The sequence below is a fragment of the Pristiophorus japonicus genome, chromosome 14, assembly GCF_044704955.1.
Source record: "Pristiophorus japonicus isolate sPriJap1 chromosome 14, sPriJap1.hap1, whole genome shotgun sequence".
NCBI lineage: Eukaryota > Metazoa > Chordata > Chondrichthyes > Pristiophoridae > Pristiophorus > Pristiophorus japonicus.
Window position 1 is genome coordinate 67,967,904 of NC_091990.1, and position 25,097 is coordinate 67,993,000.

Sequence of the window (25,097 nt, forward strand, 5' to 3'; positions counted from 1 at the left end):
GAGGACAAGGACCAAGAGCGAAGTCTCGCTTCTCCAACCCGATGGATTTCAACTTCAACCTGGATCTCACATGCTTCAGCCAAGCACGGGGCCATGGAGTCAAACCACTGAGGAAGGACCAGCGAGCAAGGGCGGATGGATTGGGTGAGAACTCAATAGTTGCACGCTCACCAACCGATCCACGAAAGTGCATGTGGTGGTGTCAGAGTGCCCTAACAAAACCAGAGGGAGGTTTAGAGTTAGGTGGGTCCTGGGAGGGTTTAGCCCACGGGAAGGGTTGGTCTGTTGTAAGGCTAACAAGGGAAGTGCACTGTGTTACTGGGTATTACGGCACTGTGTGGCTCTACTTCACAAGCATCGGGCGAGTGGAGTGGAGATGTTGATCTGTTGTAATAAACCTCGTGTGATTTTGAATTTGAAATGTTGGTCCGTGTCTCACTATAAGACAATCCGTTGTAACTCTTTTCGCCCGAACATAAGGACAGGGTTAGTGTGCTTGCTATAAGTGGGTGTTAAATCATAAACAGTAGATTGGATAACTGTGAGAGACCAATTGGCACTGGTCTCTGCAGAAAATCAACCCGTAGCACAGCAAACAAGGCAGGGACGATTTGGCACCAGTCACTGCCAAGTAAAAACCCTTCTGTATTTGGACCCCATGGCGAGGCCTCGAAAACCTCGGGAAATAACCGTAGACTGACCACTTACACATAAATATACTCAAGACTTCAGAAAAACAGCTGCAGAGCAGGAGCAGGGGCTGGACATGTACAGAGTTAGTGAGGTGATTCAAAGGGGCAAACAGGGAACAGGTAAGAAGAAGACAGTTATACTTCAAAATCAAGATGAGGAAATGGAAAGAATAAAGAGACAAAGAGGCTGAGTAAATGATGGCTGACTGACAGGTAGTGGTGTGAGAGCAATCAGAGTACACGATAGGGGATTAAATGGATCATCAGTGGGCAGTCAAAAATTTGCTCTCAATGTAAACTTTCTACAATCATAAGGACAGTATTTGATGAAATATTCTCCAATCCCTGGCCATCTGGAGTACCAGTTGTAATAGAGCTCCACCTAGTGGACCACTGTGAAAATACAACTACAATAAAGGATCATGGCATGATAACTGTTGGAGCCATCTTGTGTAATGTGTGCGTTTGTGATGTTGTAAAGAATATATCACATTGACGACGCAGGATAGGATAATCAAATTTCCTCGCTGAAATTTTTGATGGTGGATGATTCAGCCGACCCACAGCGACTTTGAGAGGTGCTTTGTTTTGCAGCACAGCTGAAAATCCGAGGTCAATTACAAGCACACGGGACTGAACTGAAGAGTCCAGGTGGCTGCACCTATGGGAATAATAGGGCACTTTGGTGAGTTCCATCGTGACTGAGAAACTTTCAGAATGTATGTGGAGCAGCTAGAAATGTATTTCACTGTGAATAGTATTGTCGAAGACCCCGATCATGAAAACCGTAACTGGATGGTGTTAGAAAGAAACGGGCTATTTTCTTGACTGAAACAGGCCCTGAGGTGTTGAAACCCTGAAAAATGTGCTTGTTCCCATCAAGCCGAAGGACACACCATTGACATAGGTTCTGTTAGAATAGCACTACATTCCTGAGCCCCTGGAAATTGCTGAAAGTTAATGTTTGGAACATGAAATCAGTTGAATGATCTTTAAAGAAGCTATCCATTCACTGTCATTTCGGAAACTTTCAGGACTGAGCATTGCATGACTGCTTTGTTTGTGGGATGAAAAATGAAGCAATCAGCTGAAAGTTGTTAAGAACCCCTAACTTGACTTTTGATGTAGCTTGTTGATGGATTCGACTGACCAATACTCCCGACAATTTTGCGGCAGTTGCAGTCGTCAGACAACCGAGGTGAATCACCTGCAGATTAAAAGTAAAGGCTCCAAGGCCTCAGCAACTGGCTACAGTAACAGAGCACTGAAGTCATGTTATTGGTGTCTGGAATAACATATTGCTCAAAGTTGTCCATATGTGAAGGCAGACGTTCTTCTGCAAGAAAACAGGGCATCTTGCGAAGGCATGCTGACTGAAGAGTAAAACAATTTTTAATACTACAAGTAGAAATTTCCAGACATTACATCGCATTGAAGAGAAGCAACAGGATGAGGAGGTTCTGGAGATCATCAGGGTATCATCATCATCAGGGTATCTAACAACGATTCGCGATGTATCGTCATCCAAGTAGACATTGCAGGAACCAGGATACCCATGGAAATTGACACTGTGCATCCGTGAGCGTGTTACCATGATCACTATATCTCGATAAGTTGAGCAATTTTCCACTGGAGAAGTAGAAAAAAGAGCTGTGAGGCTACTCAGGAGAGCAAATCCCTGTGGTAGGATGTATCACTATACCGGTGAAATACAAGGATTAGTTTCAGAGCTTGCCTCTCTTAGTAGTGGCAGGAGTCAAGCCTGCCTTAATAGGTAGAAATTGGTTGGGATCATTGAAGCTGGATTGGAATGAGATTTTTTGTGGTGAAACGAGATTTGCATCGAAGGATGATGTCATCAAGCAGTATCCAAAAGTGTTCCGTGAAACAGGCAGACCGACCAAGGTTTCAAGGCGAGTGTCAGGGTACAGAAGGATGCTAGACCTGTTTACTGCAAGCCAAGTCCTGTACCATAGACACTCAAGTAGAAAGTTGAACAAGAACTCAAAAGACTAAAAACTAAGAAATTATCTCAAAGGTAGATCTAAGGAATTGGGCTACACCCATTGTTGTTGTGCCTAAGTCAGTTGATAATGCTGATGCGATGTCCAAGTTGTCATCCCCATCACAAGTTACACCCATTGATGAGCTGCAAGTCACAGCTGAAGAGATTGGTAGAGCAACCAAATATGACCCAGTTATGTCAAAGGTGTATGATTACATAGCAAATGGCTGGATACACCAGGTATCAGAGAAAGATATTCATCAATACTTCGGTTATAGGAATGAATTATCAGTGGATAAAGATTGTATCATGTGGGGTGCAAGAGTAGTTATCCCAAATAAGCTCAGGTCCAAATTGTTACATCTCCATGACCAGCACCTGGGAATGTGTTTGGCCAGGTTTTGGTAAAGATATAGTGTACATCGTTAGTCAGTGTACAATATGTCAATTGGTAAGCAAGAAACCACCATCAGTACCATTACAGCCATGAAAATGGTCTCCCAGGGTGTGGCAAAGGTTACATATAGATTTTGCTGAGCTAGAAGAACAATTGTTCATTGTGATTGATAGCCATTCAAAGTGGGTAGAGGTGTTTCTGATGCGGAAAATAACAATTAAAACACTAGACAATTTGCGAAGATTGTTTCCTTCATATTGCCTCCCAGAAGAAATTGTGTCAGATAATAGAAACATAGAAACATAGAAACATAGAAAATAGGTGCAGGAGTAGGCCATTCGGCCCTTCGAGCCTGCACTGCCATTCAATGAGTTCATGGCTGAATGGGCCACAATTTTGTTCAGAAGAATTTGCGCAGTTCATGAGCAGAAATGGTATGAACCATACCAAAGTTCCACCATGACACCCTGCTTCATGTGGTGCAGCAGAGTGCACAGTACAAATTGTAAAATGTGCCCTCATCAAGCAAATTTTGGATCCAAATCCAAAGAAACGGCAGTTGTCGTTGGACCACAAGTTAGCAAAATTTATAATTACTTATCGTAATACTCCTCATACAACTACTGGTAGAATACCAGCAGAGTTGTTTCTCAAACGACAGCCACAAACCATGTTTTCATTGTTAAAACCAAACTTGGCACAGTCAGTAGAAGAGAAACAATTAAGACAGAAAGAGAATCATGATAGAGGTAGAGTAAGAGAGAGAAGTGTGAAATTAAATCAGAAGGTTAGAGAGAAGAACCATCACCATAAATGGTTAAAGTGGTTACCAGGAAGAGTGGTGAAGATATGTGGTCCTCGCATATATTTGGTCAAGATGTTTGATCATGGACAGGTTAGGTTTGTTCACATTGATCATATTTTACCTGTAGATGTGGAAGGAGTTGAAAGTTGGAATGATTCGATTATTTCTGATGAGTCAAATAGTCTTGATACAAGTACAGTACCAGTAGCAAATCCTACATCAAATGTACTGGAAACAAGTCCAAGAGAAAGTCAGAATTTAAGTCTGAGTCCGAGTCAGGCAGACAAACAGTCTGAAGTTGTAGAGAGTCCAAATGTAGATCAAGGAAACCCCTTGGAGAAAAACTCTCCTCAGGCTCAGCCTAGAATGAGTTTAAGTTCGACACCATGTTTGGGAAGTTCTGTTCGAGAGCGAAGGTATCCTCTTCAAAACAGAAAACCAATGGTTCAGTTTGATTTGTAAAAACGGAAAAATAAGTCGATATCTTTTGTTGTGTATAACCGTGTAAATTATATATAATGATTATTTTATGATAATTACTTCTTCGTTAAGGAGAGTGAAGTGCAATAGCGCTCTACCTAGTGGACTACTGTGGTAATGCAACTACTGCTTTAAATACAATAAAGAATCATGTGCCAAGGTCACATGATAACTGTTGGAGCCATCTTGTGTAATGTGTGTGTTTGTGATGTAAAGAATATATTACACCAGTTATCAAAACAAAAGACATCCTTGGTGCATGGGAAGCAGACAAAAGTGAAATGGATTTAGTTAGCTATAATGGAAGAGTAAAGCCTTCTTTTTATTTTCTTTTTATTTAGAGCATGATCCCCCTCCATTTTATAGGAACATAGGAACAGGAAGAGGCCATTTAGCCGCTTGAGTCTTTTCAACCATTCAATGAGATCATGGTTGATCTGTGACCTAACTCCATATACCTGTCTTTGCCCCATAACCCTTAATACCATTAGTTAACAAAAATCTATCAATCTCAGAAATTAACAATTGACCTGGTATCAATTGCCTTTTGCGGAAGAGAGTTACAAACTTCTACCACCCTGTGTGTGCAGAAGTGTTTCCTGATATTTAGACAATGCTTCCTAGTGCTAGACTCGCCAACCAGCAGAAATAGTTTCTCTCTATCTACCCTATCAGTTACCCTTGATACCTTGAAAACTTAGATCAAATCACCACTTCACTTACAAATTCCAGGAATACAACCCTAGTTTGTGTAGTCCCTCCTCGTAATTTAACCCTTGGAGTCCAGGTATCATTCTGGTAAACCTATGATGCACTCCCTCCAACGACAATATATCCTTCCTAAGGTTGGGTGCTCATAGTATTCCACATGTGGTGTAACCAGAGCTTTGTATAGCTGCAGCATTACTTCTACCCCCATGCACTCTAGTCCCCGGATACAAATGCAGCATCCCATTAGCCTTTTTGATTATTTTCTGTACCTGTCCATGGTATTTTAATGATCGATGTACATGGACCCCCAAGTCTCTGGACCTCCAGTGTTTCTAGCTTTTCACCATTTAGAAAGTATTCTGTTCTAAGAACATAAGAATTAGGAACAGGAGTAGGCTGTGCCATTCAATAAGATCATGTTGATCTTCGACCTCAACTCCACTTTCCTCCCTGATCCCCATATCCCTTGATTCCCTTAGATTCCAAAAATCTATCTATCTCAGACTTGAATATACTCAAAGACTGAGCCTCCACAGCCCTCTGGGTAGAGAATTCAAAGGATCACAACCCTCTGAATGAAGAAATTGCTCCTCATCTCAGTCTTAAATGCCCGACCCCTTATCCTGAGACTGTGACCCCTGGTTCTAGACTCCCCAGCCAGAGAAAACAGACTCTCAGCATCTGTCAATTCCCCTCAGAATCTTAGATGTTTCCATGAGATCATCTCTCATTCTTCTAAACTCCAGAGAGTAGAGGCCCATTCTACACAATCGCTGCTCATAGGAGAACCCTCTTATCCCAGGAATCAATCTGGTGAACCTTTGTTGCACCGTCTCCAAGGCAAGTATATCCTTCCTTAGGTAAGGAAACCAAAATTGTGTGCAGTACTCTAGGGGTGGTCTCAACAAAGCCCTGTACAATTGCAGCAAGACTTCCTCACTCTCATACTCCAACCCCCTTGCAATAAAGGCCAACATACCATTTGCCTTCCTGATTGCTTGCTGTACCTGCATGCTAACTTTTTGTGTTTCATGTATAAGGACACCCTATCTATCCTTTTTAAGTCCAAAGTGGATGACCTCACATTTTCGTACACTGAAATCCATTTAGAACATAAGAACATAAGAATTAGGAACAGGAGTAGGCCATCTAGCCCCTCGAGCCTGCTCCGCCATTCAACAAGATCATGGGATCTGGCCGTGGACTCAGCTCCACTTACCCGCCCGCTCCCCATAACCCTTAATTCCCTTATTGGTTAAAAATCTATCTATCTGTGATTTGAATACATTCAATGAGCTAGCCTCAACTGCTTCCTTGGGAAGAGAATTCCACAGATTCACAACCCTCTGGGAGAAGAAATTCCTTCTCAACTCGGTTTTAAATTGGCTCCCTCATATTTTGAGGCTGTGCCCCCTAGTTCTAGTCTCCCCGACCAGTGGAAACAACCTCTCTGCCTCTATCTTGTCTATCCCTTTCATTATTTTAAATGTTTCTATAAGATCACCCCTCATCCTTCATACCACAGTTTTGTCCATTTGTTTAATCTACCAATATCCTGTGTAATTTTATGCTTCCATCTACGCTGCTTACAATGCCGCCTATCCTTGAGTCAACATAAACTTGGATATGTGGCTTTCGATTCCATCATTAATAAATACGGTGATTAGTTGAGGCCGCAACACAGATCCCTGCGGAACACCACTAGTCACATCCTGGCAATTACAGTACCTGCCCTTTATCCCTACTCTCTGGGGCCAAAATTGCCCCCCTCTTTAAGGCCCATTACCGCCTCTAAGAGCCGGTAATGGAGTGGATAGGCCTCACCGACTGGGGCAGATGGATGGGCCAACCCTTCCTATATTGCTCCCCGGGCCGGGAGCAGCGGGAACGGGTTTCCGCGCCACCCGTGCTGCCTTCTGATAGGTGGCGACACCCTTTCCGCCCCGAGAGTGGCACTGCCGCCGGTCGGGGCCAAGGACAGCTTTCCCCGGCAGGAAGCTGTGTGTGGCTGGGCGCTGTGTCCATTTTATTTTAATTGTCGGCTGACTCCGAGGTCGGCCCGACAATGGTGGCTATGGGTTTGGCAGGGCTGCCAACAGGAAACCTGGTACCCCCTCTTATGTGCTAGGCCGCTGGCCTGGCCGAAACCCTCCCCGGTGGCCCAGTGCGCCTAACTAAACTAACTGCAAAGTTTGCAGTGGCCCTCCCCTTTAACTGAAGGGCAGGGATGTTGTGACACGTCAGCGTGGTGCTGATAACCTGGAAAATAGCCGAGAATCGCTCTACGCTCCACCCCATGAATTGGGGCGCAGAAACATTTTTAAACATGGTAGGTGCGCTTACTTTTAGTGGTGGGGCAATTTCAGCCCCTTTGTCTCCTGCCGCTCACCCAATTTCCCAACCAGGTCAACAACTTGACCTCAGTTCCATCAGCTTCATCATTAGTTAACAGTCTCTTATGTGGAACTTTATTAAATACCTTCAGGAAGTCCATAGAAATAACATCAATACCATCCTCAAACAATTCACCAAAGTTCATCAGGCATGACCTGCCTTTCACAAATCTCTGATCAGTTGAAACTTTGAGATGTTCAGTCACCCTATCCTTAATTATAGACTCTGGTAATTTCCCAACAACTGGTCTATAATTCTTACCCCCTCCCGCCTTTCTCAAATCATCATCATCATAGGCGCTCCCTTGAACGAGGATGACTTGTTTCCACCTGAGTTCACAGATCACAGATGTTTCAATGAAGGACCTGATGTTCCAGTCCTGAACTCCAATTCAAGGGGTGGAAGATGCCTGTGAGTGGATTTTTTTAACGTGGGGTGGCCATTGCATGGACTTGACAGAGCTAGGTCTTGGTCCAGTGGCAAGGGTTAACCAAGACGGCTGAAGACCAGCTCTGCTGCATGGACCTAGTGTGCACACATATCTTAAATAGCAAATGACAAGCACAGTTTTCCAATCTAAAGATACGATTCCCACTCTTATACAAGAAATTAGTTTCATGCTTTTTAATTACTTCTTACTGACAGATAGCCTGGATCCCCCTCACTGTCTGACAGCTCTGATTTGGCCATCACCATCGACACGTGGCTCCACAGGAAACATCGGGGATGTCAGACCAGCCTGCGAACTGCTCTGGGCCCACACAAGGCCTGCCATCAGCTGATCTCCCAGGCTATATGCTGTTCCCAGGATGTTGCTACATAATGTGAAGACAGAAATCATTGTCAACAGCTCTCGTTACTGACACCGTACCCCTCCATCGCCATGGCTGCAGACTGAACCAGACAGATCGTGACCTCAAAGTCGCATTCAACACCGAGCTGAGTTTCTCAATACCTCTCTGTCACAAAGGCTGCCTAGTTCCACCTGCGTAGCATTGTCGTCCTCCTCTTCTGCCTCAGCCCATCTGCTGCTGAATCCATCAACTCCAGACTCGATAATTACAATAAGCTCAACCTCCACTTTCCATAAACTTCAGTTTACCCAAAACCTTTGACTGTGCTTATTATAACCAGCACCAAGTCCCTCCCACCCATCAATCCTATCGCTCACCCACCAATCCTGTCCCTCACCCATCCGTCCTGTCCTTGCCCCAATGTCTCAAATGAAAACTCCTCAACCTGTGTTTAAATCCTTCTGAGGCCTTGCCATTTACAATCCCACCCTGAATCTCTGTTCCTCTGATTGTGGTCTTTGTGCATTTCCTCCGCCTTCATCCAATCCTTGGCAGCTGTGCCTTCAACATTTAGGCCCTTTGCATTTAAAATGATTAAGTGCTTTGATAGGGTAGATGCAGAGAGGCATCTTCTGGTGGGAATCTAGCATAAGTGGGCTCAATCTTAAAATTAGAGCTAGGTTATTCGGGTGTGAAATCAGAAAGACTGTTTTCACACAAATGCTTGTGGCAATGTGGAAATCTCTCTCACACAAGGCTGTGGATGTAGTGGAGGGGTCGATTAAAATGATCATGACTAAGTTCGATAGATTGTTGTTGGGTAAGGGTATCAAGGGATATGGAACAACGGTGGGTAAATGGAGAACAGGTAGAGATCAGCCATGATCTAATTAAATGTTGGAACAGGCTCGAAGTGCTGAATGGCCTCCTCTTGTTGCGATGTTCCCACGCTGACATTCTCTCCTGGAGAAAGATTGCAAAGTGCCGCAGTATAGCGGGACCTGGGGGTACTTGTGCATGAAACACAAAAGGATAGTATGCAGGTACAGCAAGTGATCAGGAAGGCCAATGGAATCTTGGCCTTTATTGCAAAGGGGATGGAGTATAAAAGCAGGGAAGTCTTGCTACAGCTATACAGGGTATTGGTGAGGCCTCACCTGGAATACTGCGTGCAGTTTTGGTTTCCATATCTACGAAAGGATATACTTGCTTTGGAGGCAGTTCAGAGAAGGTTCATTAGGTTGATTCCGGGGATGAGGGGGTTGACTAATGAGGAAAGGTTGAGTAGGTTGGGCCTCTGCTCATTGGAATTCAGAAGAATGAGAGGCGATCTTATCGAAACGTATAAGATTATGAGGGGGCTTGACAAGGTGGATGCAGAGAGGATGTTTCCACTGATGGGGGAGACTAGAACTAGAGGGCATGATCTTAGAATAAGGGGCCTCCCATTTAAAACTGAGATGAGGAGAAATTTCTTCTCTCAGAGGGTTGTAAATCTGTGGAATTCGCTGCCTCAGTGAGCTGTGGAAGCTGGGACATTGAATAAATTTAAGACAGAAATAGACAGTTTCTTAAACGATAAGGGGATAAGGGTTATGGGGAGCAGGCGGGGAAGTGTAGCTGAGTCCATGATCGGATCAGCCATGATCTTATTGAATGGCGGGGCAGGCTCGAGGGACCGTATGGCCTACTCCTGCTCCTATTTCTTATGTTCTTATGTAAACCCTCTGCCCCTCCACCAAGCTCCTCCTTAAAGTGGAGGTCCAGTCATTAACTGTCAATGTGCTCACAGCCTGGGGGCTGGGGGGTTAGCCCATATCTTGTGATGGAATCCCCTTCAGAACAAATCAAATATCCAACTAATAGCTCACAAATGATCATGACTAAAGCTGCATATTCTCTCAGACCATTGCTCCCACACACAAGGCCCAAAGATCGCTCAATACACAACCTGCCAGGTGAGCGAAGCCCAAGGTTGCCTTGTGGGGCCCGCAGGAGCACTCCGGCTTCTCCTGACCCACAGGTCAAATAAAATCTATGTCAAGAATTTCCCTTGCTGACCCTGGCTCTTGTTGCCGGCAGGTTGGGCAAGTTAGCATTGGCTCCCCAGCATGAGCAAAGCCACAGTAGCTGTTAGTAGTATAATAAAACGGTAAGGGTCTCTTGTATTTCTGATATGTCATGCTTCAAGTGCCACGCTCAGATTTCCGTGTTAGACTTAAAAAAATATAAAGAAACAAAAGGCAACGATTTTAAAATTACAGGGAAATTCTCCAGCAACAGAAAATACCGGCAGAATATCGGCAGCCTTTAAATAATGTTCGTATTAACTCGCAGAGATTTTCTTTGTAGGAATTAGACTTTGTGAACTTATAGAGACAGAGAACCACATTAACAGCATTCGGTATTACATGGTATGACACTTCTGTCTGTACACAACACTATCATCTAATTTATCGTTACGCCACTGGATAAACACACAGAAACGTTTTGAGGTGGATCACGTGCATATTTCTGTACCAACATTTATAAAAGCACAAGTAAGAATAAGAGGTGCAGCCACTGTTTTTCAGTTTCCCCCTGCCTGGGGAAGGAGCACCAGTTAATCTACAAACAAACTCTGCTGCCAATTGACAATACTTCCTAATTGTCCTCAACATTTACCTACAAGCAAATAATCTCTAGTTGACCTCAGGAGGTACTCATTTACAGCAATTAGGACTTGGTGGCTTTAAACAGTCAACTTAAACACAGCTCCACCTTAGCAGCAGAATAATATATTGTGCATCTACCTAACATTGAGGGGAGAATGTCAGCGTGGGAACATAGGAACAGGAGGCGGCCATTCAGTGCTTCAAGCCTGTTCCAACATTTAATTAGATCATGGCTGATCTGTACCTGTAATGCATTTACTGATAGTAATTGATCAAATATCCTCCATCTCCCTCCACGCCTGTTATATTCAACATGATAACAGAGAAAACCCCCCACGATAAAATGATTGGACAGCCTTGTCTTCAGGAGGGTGACTGTACAGCGGGTTCTTCCGTTCACCCACTGTAAATTCGATGGAAGAACCACCAAACCCCATGGGCGAGCGGCAAAACCCTTATGGAGACTCCCCTCCCCCCCGCCCCAAACTATTTCAACAAGACACTCAGCCAATCACAGCTTTGAAGTCGGTCTCTCAGTAATCTGATCTTTCATTGGCCAGGATGTGCTGGTGTCACTGCTGTTTGTGGAAGGGCTAACGCCCCTCGTAAGAACAGAAGAAAAAGGAGTAGTGGGCCATTCGGCCCCTCCGAGCCTGCTCCGCCATTCAATGAGATCACGGCTGAACTTCGACCTCAACTCCACTTTCCTGCACTATCCCCATAATCCCTTGATTCCCTTAATATCCAAAAATCTGTCGATCTCTGTCTTGAATATACTCAACGACAGTCCTCTGGGGCAGAGATTCATCACCCTCTGAGTAATGAAATTTCTCCTCATCTCAGTCCTAAATGGCCGACCCCTTATCCTGAGACTGTGACCCCTGGTTCTAGACTCCCCAGCCCGGGGGAAACATCCTCCCTGCATCTACCCTGTCAAACCCTATAAGAATTTTGTATATTTCAATGAGATCACCTCTCATTCTTCTAAACTCTGGAGAATATAGGCCTAGCCTGCTCAATCTCTCCTCATAGGACAATCCCCCATCCCAGGAATCAGTCTGATGAACCTTCGTTGCACTCCCTCAATGGCAAGTATATCCTTCCTTAGGTAAGGAGACCAAAACTGTACACAATACTCCAGGTGTGGTCTCACCAGGGCCCGATCTAATTACAGTAAGACATCTTTACTCTTATACTCAAATCCTCCTGTAATAAAGGCCAATATACCATTTGCTTTAATTGCTTGCTGTACCTGTATATTAACTTTCAGTGATTTGTGTACAAGGACACCCAGGTCCCTCTGAACACCAACATTTCCCAATCTCTCACCGTTTAAAAAATACTCTGCTTTTCTATTTTTCCCACCAAAGTGGATAACTTCACATTTCTCCACATTATGGGTTCAATTTTCCTCAATGTGGTTTTTTGGCATACTTGAAGAGTTACGCCCGTTTTTTGGGGTTAACTATGGCAAAAAGAAAATCATCCAACTTTCCCGGTTAGAATTGTTGGTTTTGGCACCGCCGAGCCTGTCCTTTAGCTTTGGGGGTGGAGCCTAAGATCTGTGCCAAAAAGATCGGGTTGCCAGGGTAACGAGGGACACACTGCGGGCTGAGGCTGGACAGTGAAACATACAACACATTCTGACCTGCTCACAGCAACCTGCACAATGCAGCAGCTCACCAACATGAAAATATTAAAGAGTTTATGCCAAAAGTATATCCCCCCCCTCCCCCACTGCCCACTCCCGGTGACAGGTGCCACTCCTAACCCTGGCCGAAAGGCCCCTCCCTCTCTCCTCTCCCCCCATCACCGCACCCCCTCTCTCCCCCCCTTTCTTTCCCCCCCTCTCTCCCCCCCCTCTCTCCCCCTCTCCTCTCCCCCCCTCTCCTCTCTCCCCCCCTCCCCCCCCTCTCCTCTCCCCCCTCTCCCCTCTCTCCCCTCTCCCCCCCTCTCTCCCCTCTCCACCCCCCCTCTCTCCCCTCTCCCCCCCCCTCTCTCCCCTCCCCCCCCTCTCTCCCCTCCCCCCCCTCTCCCCCCCCTCTCTCCCCTCTCCCCCCCCTCTCTCCCCTCTCCCCCCATTCTCCTCCCCCCCGTCTCCCCTCCCCCCTATCTCTAACCCCCCTCTCCCCTATCTCCCCCCCTCTCCCCCTCCCCCCGCCCTTTCCCCCTTCTCCCTCTCCCCCACCCTTCTCCCTCGCCACCCCTCTCTCTCCCCCCTCCCTCCCTCTCTCCCTCCCCCCTCTCCACTGCTGTTGTCCGAGCTGTGGAACAGGACCTCCTGTGCTATTTCTCTGACCTGCGGCGATTTTGTTAACTGTCCACGAGGTTTTTCTAGAGTAGTCACATACACCGTCCTAACAAAAATTGGAGTAAATCGGAGCTGGCCAAATTTGCTTAAATGACCAGAATTGGCGTGGAATGGCAGGTTACGAATGAGGTAAAAATTGTAGCCTAAAAAATCCTCCCTAAGTGAATTATACTGGCGCAGAGACATTGGGGAAACTTGGAGATTTGAATTTACTCAAAAACTGCTGCAGTTAATTGGGGAAAATGCCGCCCATTGTTGCCAGGCCCTGCGTTGTAGTGAAACACTGACCTAATAGCTCGGATAAGGGTTTTCACAATGGGCTTCACATCTTCCATGCTGATGTCACAATGAAAGGCCTTTTCATCATAGTTGTCATCTCCCACGTTCTCAGCTTAATGCAAAACAAAGAAAGAGTTATCACAGGATGCTAACACACAGTTCTGGATTTTGAAAGAACAGAAAGAACGACTTGCATTTCGACATCGCCTTTCGTGACCTCAACGTGTCTCAAGGTGCTTCATGGCCAATGAAGCCGTTAAACGGTCCTAACATAAGACCCTCTTTAAACCCAGTCCCAAGGAGCAAGACTCTCTCTGCTCCCTATGTTCCTCTTCCTCCCCTGAACAATTGTGTGAGCCTGGACAGTGAATATTGACAGACTCTCCCACCATGGATCCTGTACTTTGCCTTATCCTACCCTTACCCAAAGTCCACAGCTTTTTGGCCAGCAACAGACCAATACCTGGGAGGGACTCATGTTGCCAGCATGTTGGTCGTGCCTTTGGGCCTCACTGGACAAATAAAGCACATTGGGTTGGTGGCAGAACTCAGAGCTGGGCCCCCCACCCCGCAATAACACCCACGGTGCGTCTTTAGATTTTCCCCAAGAGATGCTGGATTTTCGGCTTTGCTCATTTTGGGGCGGTAAAGTTTGCACCCGGCAACAGTTTGCGCCTCAGTCAGCAAAATTGGGCAGCTGGGCCCTGAGTGCGGGGCAGATGCGTTACACACCTCTCTCAGGGCGCTAGGCCGGCTGAGCATGGGACAATCCCGAGCTAAACAGCCGACCTCAGAGCGCCCTGAGAGAGGCCTGGGGAGAAAAAAACACCCAAAACATTTCCAATAAATAACTCACACCACCACAACATAAATCACAATAAAAACCAGTCACACTTACCTGAGGCCTCACTGTGGCTGCTACAGGTCGGACCGCCCACTTTCACAGGCGGTCCCACCAGGGGGCGCTACGGGTCAGACAGGAGCCAGAAATCGAGCTGGTGTCACACCCAGAGGCGTTGCACACCGGCTCGCTTCTCCCGGGCGGTAATGCTTCGCACCCCGCCAAAACCGGCCCCGAAAACCCTGACGGGGTGCTGGAAGCTGGTTGTCTGCCCGGGAGAGCTCACAGCCGACAGTGCCCGGGGAGAGGCGGCACCAAGCCGAAAATCTAGCTCATAATCTCATATTAGGACCACTACATTTGACCTCAGTGTTCCTAGGTAGGGGAGGAGAATAATCAGCCTGGCTTTCAGCTCCAGATTACTGGCCAGTGACCCGGGCTGTAGGCTGTGTGAGTGTGAGTGTACGTGAAGTGAGGACACAATTTGATCAGTCAGCCAATATTCTCTGTCTAAGCTCACACTCAAAGAATGGCTGTTCAGCTGACAATGAATATCCAGTGTGTGAAGGCCTATTAAGGCCCTCCCTGTAATGTGTGTGAGGGGCCTATGCAACACTCCCAACATGGCACCAACCTCCCCAACAATGTTTCATTTCAATCCATGGTGGCCCACTCTAGCGCCTCTCTCAACTTGTCCTTTAACTGCTAAATACACACCTGAGTCACAACTGGATCCCCCAAAACGCTTCAGGGAATTAAATAAGTATTTGTAAAAGAACATGTAATGTACGGGGAAAGGGGATATGTGATTGGAGCTAGCAACAAGACAGACAAAATTGGCTGGACGGCCTCTTTCTATGCTGCGATTTCTATCAAGCTGATAGATGTTTGCACTGTGGAATAGAGTACTTTCCATTTCAGGCACTCAATGCAGTAGCAAGCACACCCAGGTATGACACAGCCAGCTGCTGCCTCTTCAATGCCCCAGCACAGCTCCTTAGCTTCAACCTCAGACCTGTCGAGTCAGTTGGGCAGTTGTGTGTGATTGGTCCTCTGCAATTGCCCAAATCACTTCAGTTTAAGCCTGTGTCCCGATGGAGCTGGCCAGTGGCAAGGCTGCAGGGAGCCAGTGCATAAACTGCGCATCAGGTTCATTAGGGCTGTAAATAACATTTAAATGAAGTAGCTTGGGTGGCCTTACCTTTCCCTTCCTCTGGCCACACACCTGTCCTCTTGTTCTGCACTGTGGTCTCAAAAAGCTGGTGCTCTGCTGCACCGGACCCCAACCCCCAGGTATGGGTAATCAACATCCCGAGGGGTTGCTGCACCCCCATATTCCAGCGCCTGCATTGTGTGCCTCCCCTCCTCCACTGCTCACCCCAGCGTATCATGCGCTACATGCAGGTAGGGCCAGAAGACGCCAGTGTTATGGGGCAAGGTCAGCCTATTGGTGCATGGCACACAGAGTGCCCAGGTGGCAGGTTATCTGCCCCAAGGGCTGACTTGCTAACTCAGGCACATTTACCACTCTGTCTCCGAGATTCTTCTCTTACTTTCCACGGTTGTTCTCGGCTTTAGCCGGAGTGATGCTCGGAAGCGGGTCCGGTCGTTGAAACTCCAACTCTTCTGCACCTTGGTAGGGCTGGCCTGGGGCGCGTTCTCGGTGCTGGGCGAGCGCTGGATACTCGGAGCCGAGGCCTGCTTGCTCCTCATGCTCTGAATCCTCGGACTATTCATCTTCATTCTGTCTCTGAAGCCGAGTCTCTGGCCACTGAAACAAAGTAGGCAAGCATGACAAATCCTTGCATCCATCAATATTGCTTATCCAATACAAAGCCAACGTGATTTAAAAATATATATTTATATATATATTTAAAATATATTTATACCACACGTGGAAATAAGAGCAGAATATTTTAGGAAGTGGAAGAGTTCATGAGGACCCAGGAGCCACACCTTACTGTGATGAACCCATCCACCCACCTTCTCACCTTATCTCTACAAACACATCCCATTGTCTGCTAACATTCCAAAATTCAAACACTCCTTGTGTGAAAATCTTTCCCCGTGACTTCCCTTCGTAATCTTTACATCCTCAAGTTTCACTGGTGTCCCCCTGGGAGGTTAACCCTTCACCACAGGGGGCGCTTTACTGGAGTCACCTTCACAATCTTCAAATCTCCAGTAGGCCAGCTCCCAGTCTGATTGTTTCCGCAGAGCAAGATCCAATGTCCTTAACATTTTCTCAGGACTTAAAATTCCCCCAAAATGTTGGAGTTAAAGTTCTGGACTTCATACATATGATGCCAAAAACATATCAACTTGTTTAAAAATATTTCAAACGTGTGGTATAAATAGGATAAATGACCTGCAGCAGTGAGCTGGATGGTATCTTTGCTCTCATGTATGCCCATAATGCAATTGTCACCAGTTTGTCTGACTTCTCAAGGTATTTATCCTAACTCACTGTTACCGAGGATATATCCTTGTTTAAGTTCCAAAATTATAAACTAATTCAAAGATTCGGCAGCATGTATTAGCTCTATTGCTTTATTGGAGAGGAGTCTGGGAGGAAGCACCTTCTGTCCAATCCAACATTGGCCAAGAGGAAAAAAATAACACTGTTGTGCAAACAAAATGGTTCAAACATGCACAGGCCAATCAGGAGAGAGTCTCAGTCACACACACCAATCAGGGGAGAGTCTCAGTCACACACACACCAATCAGGAGAGAGTCTCAGTCACACACACACCAATCAGGAGAGAGTCTCAGTCATACAACCACTAACTTGGAAATGGGATGATTCGCGCATGAGTAAAACCAGAAATAGGCATAATAATAGATGCGTGAAATGGAAAATGGGTAATTCACACAATATTGCAACAAGGAATTTGCTCAGGCACACGTATACAAGAAATGGGCTGAATCATACATATAGAGGAACTGGGCTCAATCAGGGGTGCAAAGCAAGAATTGGATGCGATCATGAGAAATACTCAAAATGGCCTCAATCACTCGTGCACCAAACAAGAAAGAGATTCAATCATACTCGCAGGAAACAGGAAAATGCTGACCAGATTTAAGCAAACCAGTTCTAGAATGGTGCACAGCCTGTCCCCATGTCCCAGAACAGTCCACAGCCTGAGCCAGAATACTACACGTGATATACCTGCAGGCAGCTCTACCATGGTTCCTTGGCCAATGTACAGTTGTATATCCAGGCTTATAGATGACACTAAGTTAGGAGGAATAGTGAATAGTGCGGATGGGGGCAGAAAGTTGCAAAGGGACATTAAATGGGTAAATCTATGGCAAATGGAGTTCCATATGGGGAAGTGTGAGGTCATCCACTTTGAGCCCCAGAAAGATAAACTGGAGTATTTTCTAAATGGTGAGATACTAGAAACTGTCGAAGATCAAAGCGATTTGTGAGTACAAATACACAAATCATTAAAAGCTAGTTGGCAGGTACAAACAGCAATCAAAAAGGCTAATGGACTGTTGGCCTTTATCTGAAATACCAAGGGGAGGATGTTACAGATGTATAAACCCAGGAAGGATATATTTGCCAGTGCAGATTCACCAGAATACTATCGGGGTGTAGAGGGTTAAATTATGAGGATAAGTTGCAGAAACTTGGCTTATGTTCCCTTGAGTATAGAAGACCGAGGGATGGTCTGATCGAGGTGTTTGAAATGTTAAATGGATTTGATTGTGTAGATACGAATAAACTATTTCCCGTGGAAGGTAAATCAAGAACAAGAAGACTTAATTTTAACATTAGAGCCAGGTCATTCAGGAGCGAAATCAGGAAGCACTTCTTCACACAAAGGGTCGTACAAATCTAAATCTCTCTCCCTCAAATGGCTGTGGATCCCCACCGCCCCAGAATGGTACACAGGGTGTGATCCCCACCATCCCAGAATGGTACACAGGGTGTGATGCCCACCACCCCAGAATGGTACACAGGGTGTGATGCCCACCGCCCCAGAATGGTACACAGGGTGTGAAGCCCACCATCCCAGAATGGTACACAGGGTGTGATGCCCACTGCCCCAGAATGGTACACAGCATGTGATACCCACAGTCCCAGTATGGTACACAGGGTGTGGGCATTCGTAACAGATGCTAGGAATTTAAAAAAAACGTATTTTTGGGTATGTGAGCAATGGTGGCAAGGCCACATTTACTGCCCATCCCTAGCTGCCCTGAGCAGGCGATGGTGGGAACTACTTAAACCGCTGCAGTTCTTCTGGTTATAATTCTCCCATGATAGTGTTTGGTAGGGAATTCCCTGCTTCTGACCCAGTGACAATAAAGGAATTGGATATATATCCAAGTCAGGATGATGTGTGATTTGGATGGGAACAGAGGTGATGGGGTTTCTATTATCTTGTTGCTTGTGTCCTGCTAGGTGGTAGGGGTTATGGGACTGATGGTGCTTTGCTGAAGTACATCGTGTAGATTAAACATACTGCAGTCACACTATGCCGGTGATGAAGGATGTAGATATTGAGAGCATGCAGCAAATCTGTCCCACCCACCCTTTCCTTCAACCACTGCCTGTCCCACCTGTGACAGAGACTGTAATTTCTGCATTGAACTGTACAGTCACCTGAGAACTCACTTTTAGAGTGGAAACAAGTCTTCCTCGCTTTCGAGGGACTGCCTATGATGATGATGAGATATTGGCCCAGAAATTCCGATGTCCCGGGTCTGTACGGAGTTTCTATGGACCCGGGAAGGCAGCGGAAAAGCCGGTTTTCAGCGCACAATGCGCATGCGGTGAAAACTGACTTTTCCGATCTGTCACGCTGGACAGATCACCTGCAGATCGGGAGCGAGGACATTTGCTTGGGCAAGATTGCAGGATTTACGAATATCTTGCCCAACAAATGTCCTCAAACATCTTGCGCATAGCCTACTTTTATAGGCGCAAGTGTTTTAAAACATACAAAAACATGTTAAAATAAAATTATAAACACATATTTTATTGTTAAAAACCTTCCCCGCTATGGTAAGTTTATTTTTAACCATAATTTTAAAAACTTTTTTAAAATCGGGAAAATATTTTATTTTTATAAGACATAATAATTATAATTTCAATTAATTTTAAATATGTGTGGTCTATTTTTTATTTTTTATTATTTTGTGTGATTGGTTTTGTTCCCATTAATAACACTGAGAACTCGTAGATACGCGACTCTCAGTGCTATTAATGGGAACCTGTGAAATACTTACCTGATGGCTGAGCAGTCTCACGTGACTGCATCGTCTGCTTTGGGACCCTATGGGCGGGAGCGCGCTTCGCAGCACGGGAGGAGAAGGCCTCCCCATTGGAAATCAGGGCGCCTCCTAGACCACCAGGTACTTCCGTAAAAATTCCCCGGTCGGGAGGCAATTGCCCGTGGGAAGACCTCGAGAGGAATTTCTGGGCCATTGAGTCCACCGGTTGAGCACTGATCAAGTAGACTGCTCTGCCCTTGGATGGTGTCAAACTCCTTGGGCTAGAAAGTCACTATCCCCCATTTTGAGGTGTTAATTCTGTTCAAGTGGTAACAATAGCACCCCTTAAAAGTTTGCACCGTCTACCGCGAAATTAGGTTTCTGTGCCCCAAGAGGGAAAGGGAGCGCTAAATCAGTCATTGCACAATTGTCTTTGGGCAGTGGGACCAAAAATCTCAGTGGTAAATTTGCAGAAGGAATGCGTTGGTGCGAAGGTTGGCATACATCCCGTGGAGAGGCGAATCTTCAAGGCGTGGTGAGATAAGTATGTACATGCGCAGCTCCAACTTCTAAGTCTGCTCAGAGCGGAAAATGGAGGTAAATGTGGCCTTACCACCATTGCTCACATCCCAAGAAATATATCTTTTAATTCCTAGCATCTGTTACGAATGTCCACAGCCTATGTACCATTCTGGGGCTGTGGGTATCGCAGGCTGTGTACCATGCTGGGGTGATGGGCTTCTTGGCCTCGGCCGTGGACACATTGGTGGAGACAGTGAAGGCACACTCTTAGAATATTCAGCAGGCTATGGAGGGAGGTGGCCCAGCACGTCTCCGCAAGGAACACTGTGGCTGGAACAATGACACAATGTCGTAAGAAGTTCAACGACCTGACGAGGTACGAGGGTGAGAGGCGGACCTGAGCGGGAGCAGAGCGCAGGCTGAGCAGGAGCGGAGCAAATAAAGAGTGCCGAGTGCAGGCCTGAGACCAGAGGCGGACCTGAGCAGGAGCGACTCAAAAGAAGCAGAATTCGAAAGTAACATCACAGTTAAAAAAGTGACTTCGGTACAAGGGATGGAGCTGATTGGTGAGAAGCTGGTGAGTGTTTATTTTTAAGTTTTAAGTTTAATGCTGTTAAGTTCTCAGTCCCATGGAGTGCACATCCTGTGCCATGTGGGAAGTCCTGGACATTTCTCGCCTGGACAACCACGTGTAAAGGAAGTGTCGCCAGCTATGGCAGCTCGAGATCCGTGTTTCGGAGCTTGAGCAGCGGCTGAAATCACTGCAGTGCATCCGCGAGGCTGGGAACTTCGTGGATAGCACGTTTCTAGAGGTGGTCATCCCGCAGCTTAAGAGTGTGAAACCAGAGAGGTGACCGCCAGACGGAAGAGGAGGGCCAGGCAGCACATGCAGGAGTCCCCTGAGTGCATCTCACTCTCCAACCAGTATTCTGTTCTGAGTACCAGAGAGGAAGATGGTACTGGGGAGTGCAGCCAGAGCCAAGTCCACGGCACCACGGGCGGCTCAGCTGCACGGGGGAGAGGAGGAAGGAAGAAGAATGGAAGAGCTATAGTGGTAGGGGATTCAATAGTCAGGAGAACAGACAGGCGTTTCTGTGGCCGCAAACGTGACTCCAGGATGGTATATTGCCAGGGTCAAAGATATCACTGAGTGGCTGTAGGGCATTCTGGGGGGAGAGGGTGAACAGCCAGAGGTCATGATCCATATCGGGACCAATGACATGGGTAGAAAGTGGGATGAGGTCCTGCAGGCAGAGTTTAAGGAGCTAGGAAAGAGAATAAAAAGCAGGATCTCAAAGGTAGTAATCTCCGGATTACTCCCGGTGCCACGTGCTAGTGAGTATAGAAATAGGAGATGAATGCGTGACTGGAGAGATGGTGTAGGAGGGAGGGCTTTAGATTCCTGAGGCATTGGGACTGTTTCTGTGGGAGGTGGGACCTGTACAATCCGGACAGGTTGCACGTCAACAGCTCCGGGACCAATATCCTCGCAGGGTGGAGGGGAGTTTTGCTAATGCTGTTGGGGAGGGTTTAAACTTGCTTGGCAGGGCGATGGGAACCTGAGAGTCAATTCAGAAGGGAGAGAAGCAAAGCTGGAATTGGAAGGCAGAAAATTAGAAAGTGAATTTGGAAGGCAGAGGAAACAAAGGCTAGAAAATAGACAACAAGGGAGTTTGGCAGTGCGAAATGGTTTATATTTCAAAGCAAGGAGTATAGGGAATAAGGCAGATGAGCTAAGAGCACAGATAGACACTTGGGAGTATGATATTACAGCTCAACATTCCTGGTTACAGAGTTTTCATACGGGATAGAGCGGGGGATAAAAAGTGAGGGCATGGGGGGGAGCTCGCAGTATTAATTAAAGAAACAATTATAGCTGTGAGGAGGGATGATGTGTTCGAGGCAAATGAGCCCATATGGGTCGAATTGAAGAATAAAAAAGGAGTGATCACACTACTGGGAGTGTACTATAGACCCCCAAACAGTCAGAGGGAGATAGAAGAACAAATATGTGGGCAAATTGCTGCGAAGTGCAAAAACTAATAGGCAGTAATAGTGGGGGATTTCAATTACCCCAATATTAACTGGGATAAAATTAGTGTGAAAGGTATAGAGGGGGCAGAATTACTAAAATGCATTCAGGAGAACTTTTCTCAGGGGTGAAATTAAAAAGGAAATTCGGAAAGTAAAGAGAGAGCATGAAAAAATGTTGGCAAATACAATGAAAGAAAACTCAAAGATGCATGTAACAAGCCCAACAATGGAGAGGTGGTTCTGGAAAATTTTAGAAAATGAAGCTGGGCAGGTGGAAGGGGTATTAATGGGAGAGCACTTTGGTGCTAGTGATCATAATTCAGTTAGATTTAGGGTAGTTATGGCAAAGGACACAGTTAGACCAGGAAGAAAAGTTCTCAATTGAGGGAATGCCAATTTTGCTAAGCTGAGATGGTATTTCACCAAAGTGGACTGGAAACAGCTACTGGAGAATAAATCAGTGTCCAAGCAGTGGGAGGCATTCAAGGAGGAGATCATGAGGGTTCAGAACAGGTATGTTCCCTCAAAGAAACTAATAAATCTAGAGCCCCCTGGATGTCAAGGGACATACAGGGTAAGGTAAAGAAAAAAAGGGGAGGTTTATGACAGATACCGAGGGCTGAATACTGCAGAAACCCGGGAGGAGTAGAGAAAGCGCAGGGGTGCAATTAAAAAGGAAATTAGGAAAGCAAAGAGAGAGCATGAAAACATTTTGGCAAGTAAGATCAAGGTAAACCCAAAGATGTTTTATAAATACATTAAGAGCAAGAGAATAATTAAAGAAAGAGTGGGGCCTATTAGAGACCATTAAGATAATGTGTGTGTGGAGGCGGAATACATGGGCATGGTTCTTAGTGAATACTTTGTGTCTGTTTTCAGAAAAGAGAGGGGTGATGCAGATATTGCAATCAGGGAGGAGGGGTGTGAAATATTAAATGAAATAAACATAGTGAGAGAGGAAGTATTAAGGGGTTTTACAGCTTTGAAAGTGGATAAATCCCCAGGCCCGGATGAAATGTATCCCAGGCTGACCATCATTTTCCAAACCTCTCTGGCTACAGGAGTGGTGCCGGAGGACTGATAACATTGTACCTTTGTTTAAAAAGGGAGAAAGTGATAGACCGCGTAATTACAGACCAGTCAGCCTAACCTCGGTGGTGGAAAAATTATTGGAGAAAATTCTGAGGGACTGGATAAATCTTCATTTAGAAAGACACAGATTAATTAGGGACAGTCAGCATGGATTTGTTAAGGGAAGGTTGTGTCTGACTAACTTGATTGAATTTTTCGAGGAGGTAACCAGGAGGGTCGATGAGGGCAGTGTATATGATGTAGCGTATATGGATTTTAGCAAAGCTTTTGATAAGGTCCCACATGGCAGACTGGTCACAAAAGTAAAAGCCCATGGGATCCAGGGCAAAGTGGCAAGTTGGATCCAAAATTGGCTGAGAGGCAGGAAGCAATGGGTAATGGTTGATGAGTGTTTTGTAACTGGAAGGATGTTTCCAGTGGGGTTCTGCAGGGCTCAGTGCTGGGTCCCTTGCTTTTTTGTGTATATATCAATGATCTAGACTTGAATATAGGGGGTATGATTAAAAGTTTTCAGATGATACTAAAATCGGCTGTGTGGTTGATAATGAAGAAGAAAGCTGCGGGCTACAGGAAGATATCAATCAACTGGTCAGGTGGGCAGAACAGTGACAAATGGAATTCAATCAGGAGAAGTGTGAGGTAATGCATTTGGGGAGGTCTAACAAGGAAAGGGAATACACATTAAATGGTAGGACACTGAGAAGTGTAGAGGAACAAAGGGACCTTGGAGTGCATGTCCACAGATCCCTGAAGGTTACAGGCCAGGTGGATAAGGTGGTTAAGAAGGCATATGGAACACTTGCCTTATTAGCCGAGGCATAGAATACAAGAGCAGAGAGATTATGCTTGAACTATATAAAACACTAGTTAGCCCACAGCTGGAGTACTGCGTGCAGTTCTGGTCACCACATTACAGGAAAGATGTGATTGCACTGGAGAGGGTATAGAGGAGATTTATGAGGATGTTACCTGGACTGGAGAATTTTAGCTATAAGGAAAGATTGGATAGGCTGGATTTGTTTTCTTTGGAACAGGGGAGACTGAGGGGAGACCTTATTGAGGTGTATAAAATTATGAGCGGCCTAGATAGATAGCAGAGGGGTCAACAACCAGGGGCATAGATTTAAAGTAATTGGTGGGAGGCTTAGAGGGGATTTGAAGGGAAATGTCTCCACCCATAGGGTGGTAGGGGTCTGGAACTCACTGCCTGAAAGGGTGGTAGAGGCAGAAACCATCCCCACATTTAAAAAGTACTTGGATGTGCACCTGAAGTGCCGTAACCTACAGGGCTACGGACCGAGAACTGGAAAGTGGGATTAGGCTGGGTAGCTCTTTGTCGGCCGGCGCGGACACAATGGGCCAACATGGCCTCCTTCTGTGCTGTAAACTTCTATTATTAGGATAAATTACTAAAAGCTTGGTCAAAGAGTTAAAAAGCATCTTAAAGAAGGAGCGAGAGGTGGAGAAGTGGTGAGCTTTAAGGAGGGAATGCCAGAACTGAAGGCCACAAAGGTTGAAGGTACGGCCATTAATAGTGAGGTGAAGGGAGTGCATGAGGCCCGAGTTCGAGGAACACAGAGTTCTCAGAGAGTTGTAGGGCTGGAGGAGATTACATAGATAGGGCTGCAGATAGAGCTCTAGTTTATGGAGGGTGGATCACGGGAGGCTGGACAGGAGAGTATTGGAATAGTTAAGTTTGGCGATAACAAAAGCATGGGTGAGGGTTGCCACAGCAGATGGGTTGAGGCAGGGGTGGTGATGGGTGGTGTTACGGAGGTCGAATTAGGCAGTCTTTATGATGGACCTTATATGTGTTGGAAGCGCAGCTCTGGGTCAAATAGGGTGCCCAGGTTACAAACA

General features: G+C 46.0%; 1 protein-coding gene across 1 annotated transcript in view; it reads right to left on the reverse strand.

The window, feature by feature from the left end:
* The window catches only part of LOC139279602 (potassium voltage-gated channel subfamily KQT member 4-like), a 624,511-nt gene that overhangs the window by 49,665 nt on the left and 549,749 nt on the right, over positions 1–25,097 (reverse strand). Inside the window, exons 16-17 of the mRNA XM_070898720.1 lie at positions 15,917–16,134; positions 13,532–13,634 (exon numbers count right to left, since the gene is read on the reverse strand). Coding sequence (XP_070754821.1) covers positions 13,532–13,634; positions 15,917–16,134 — 321 coding nt within the window. The remainder of the gene's footprint in view (positions 1–13,531; positions 13,635–15,916; positions 16,135–25,097) is intronic.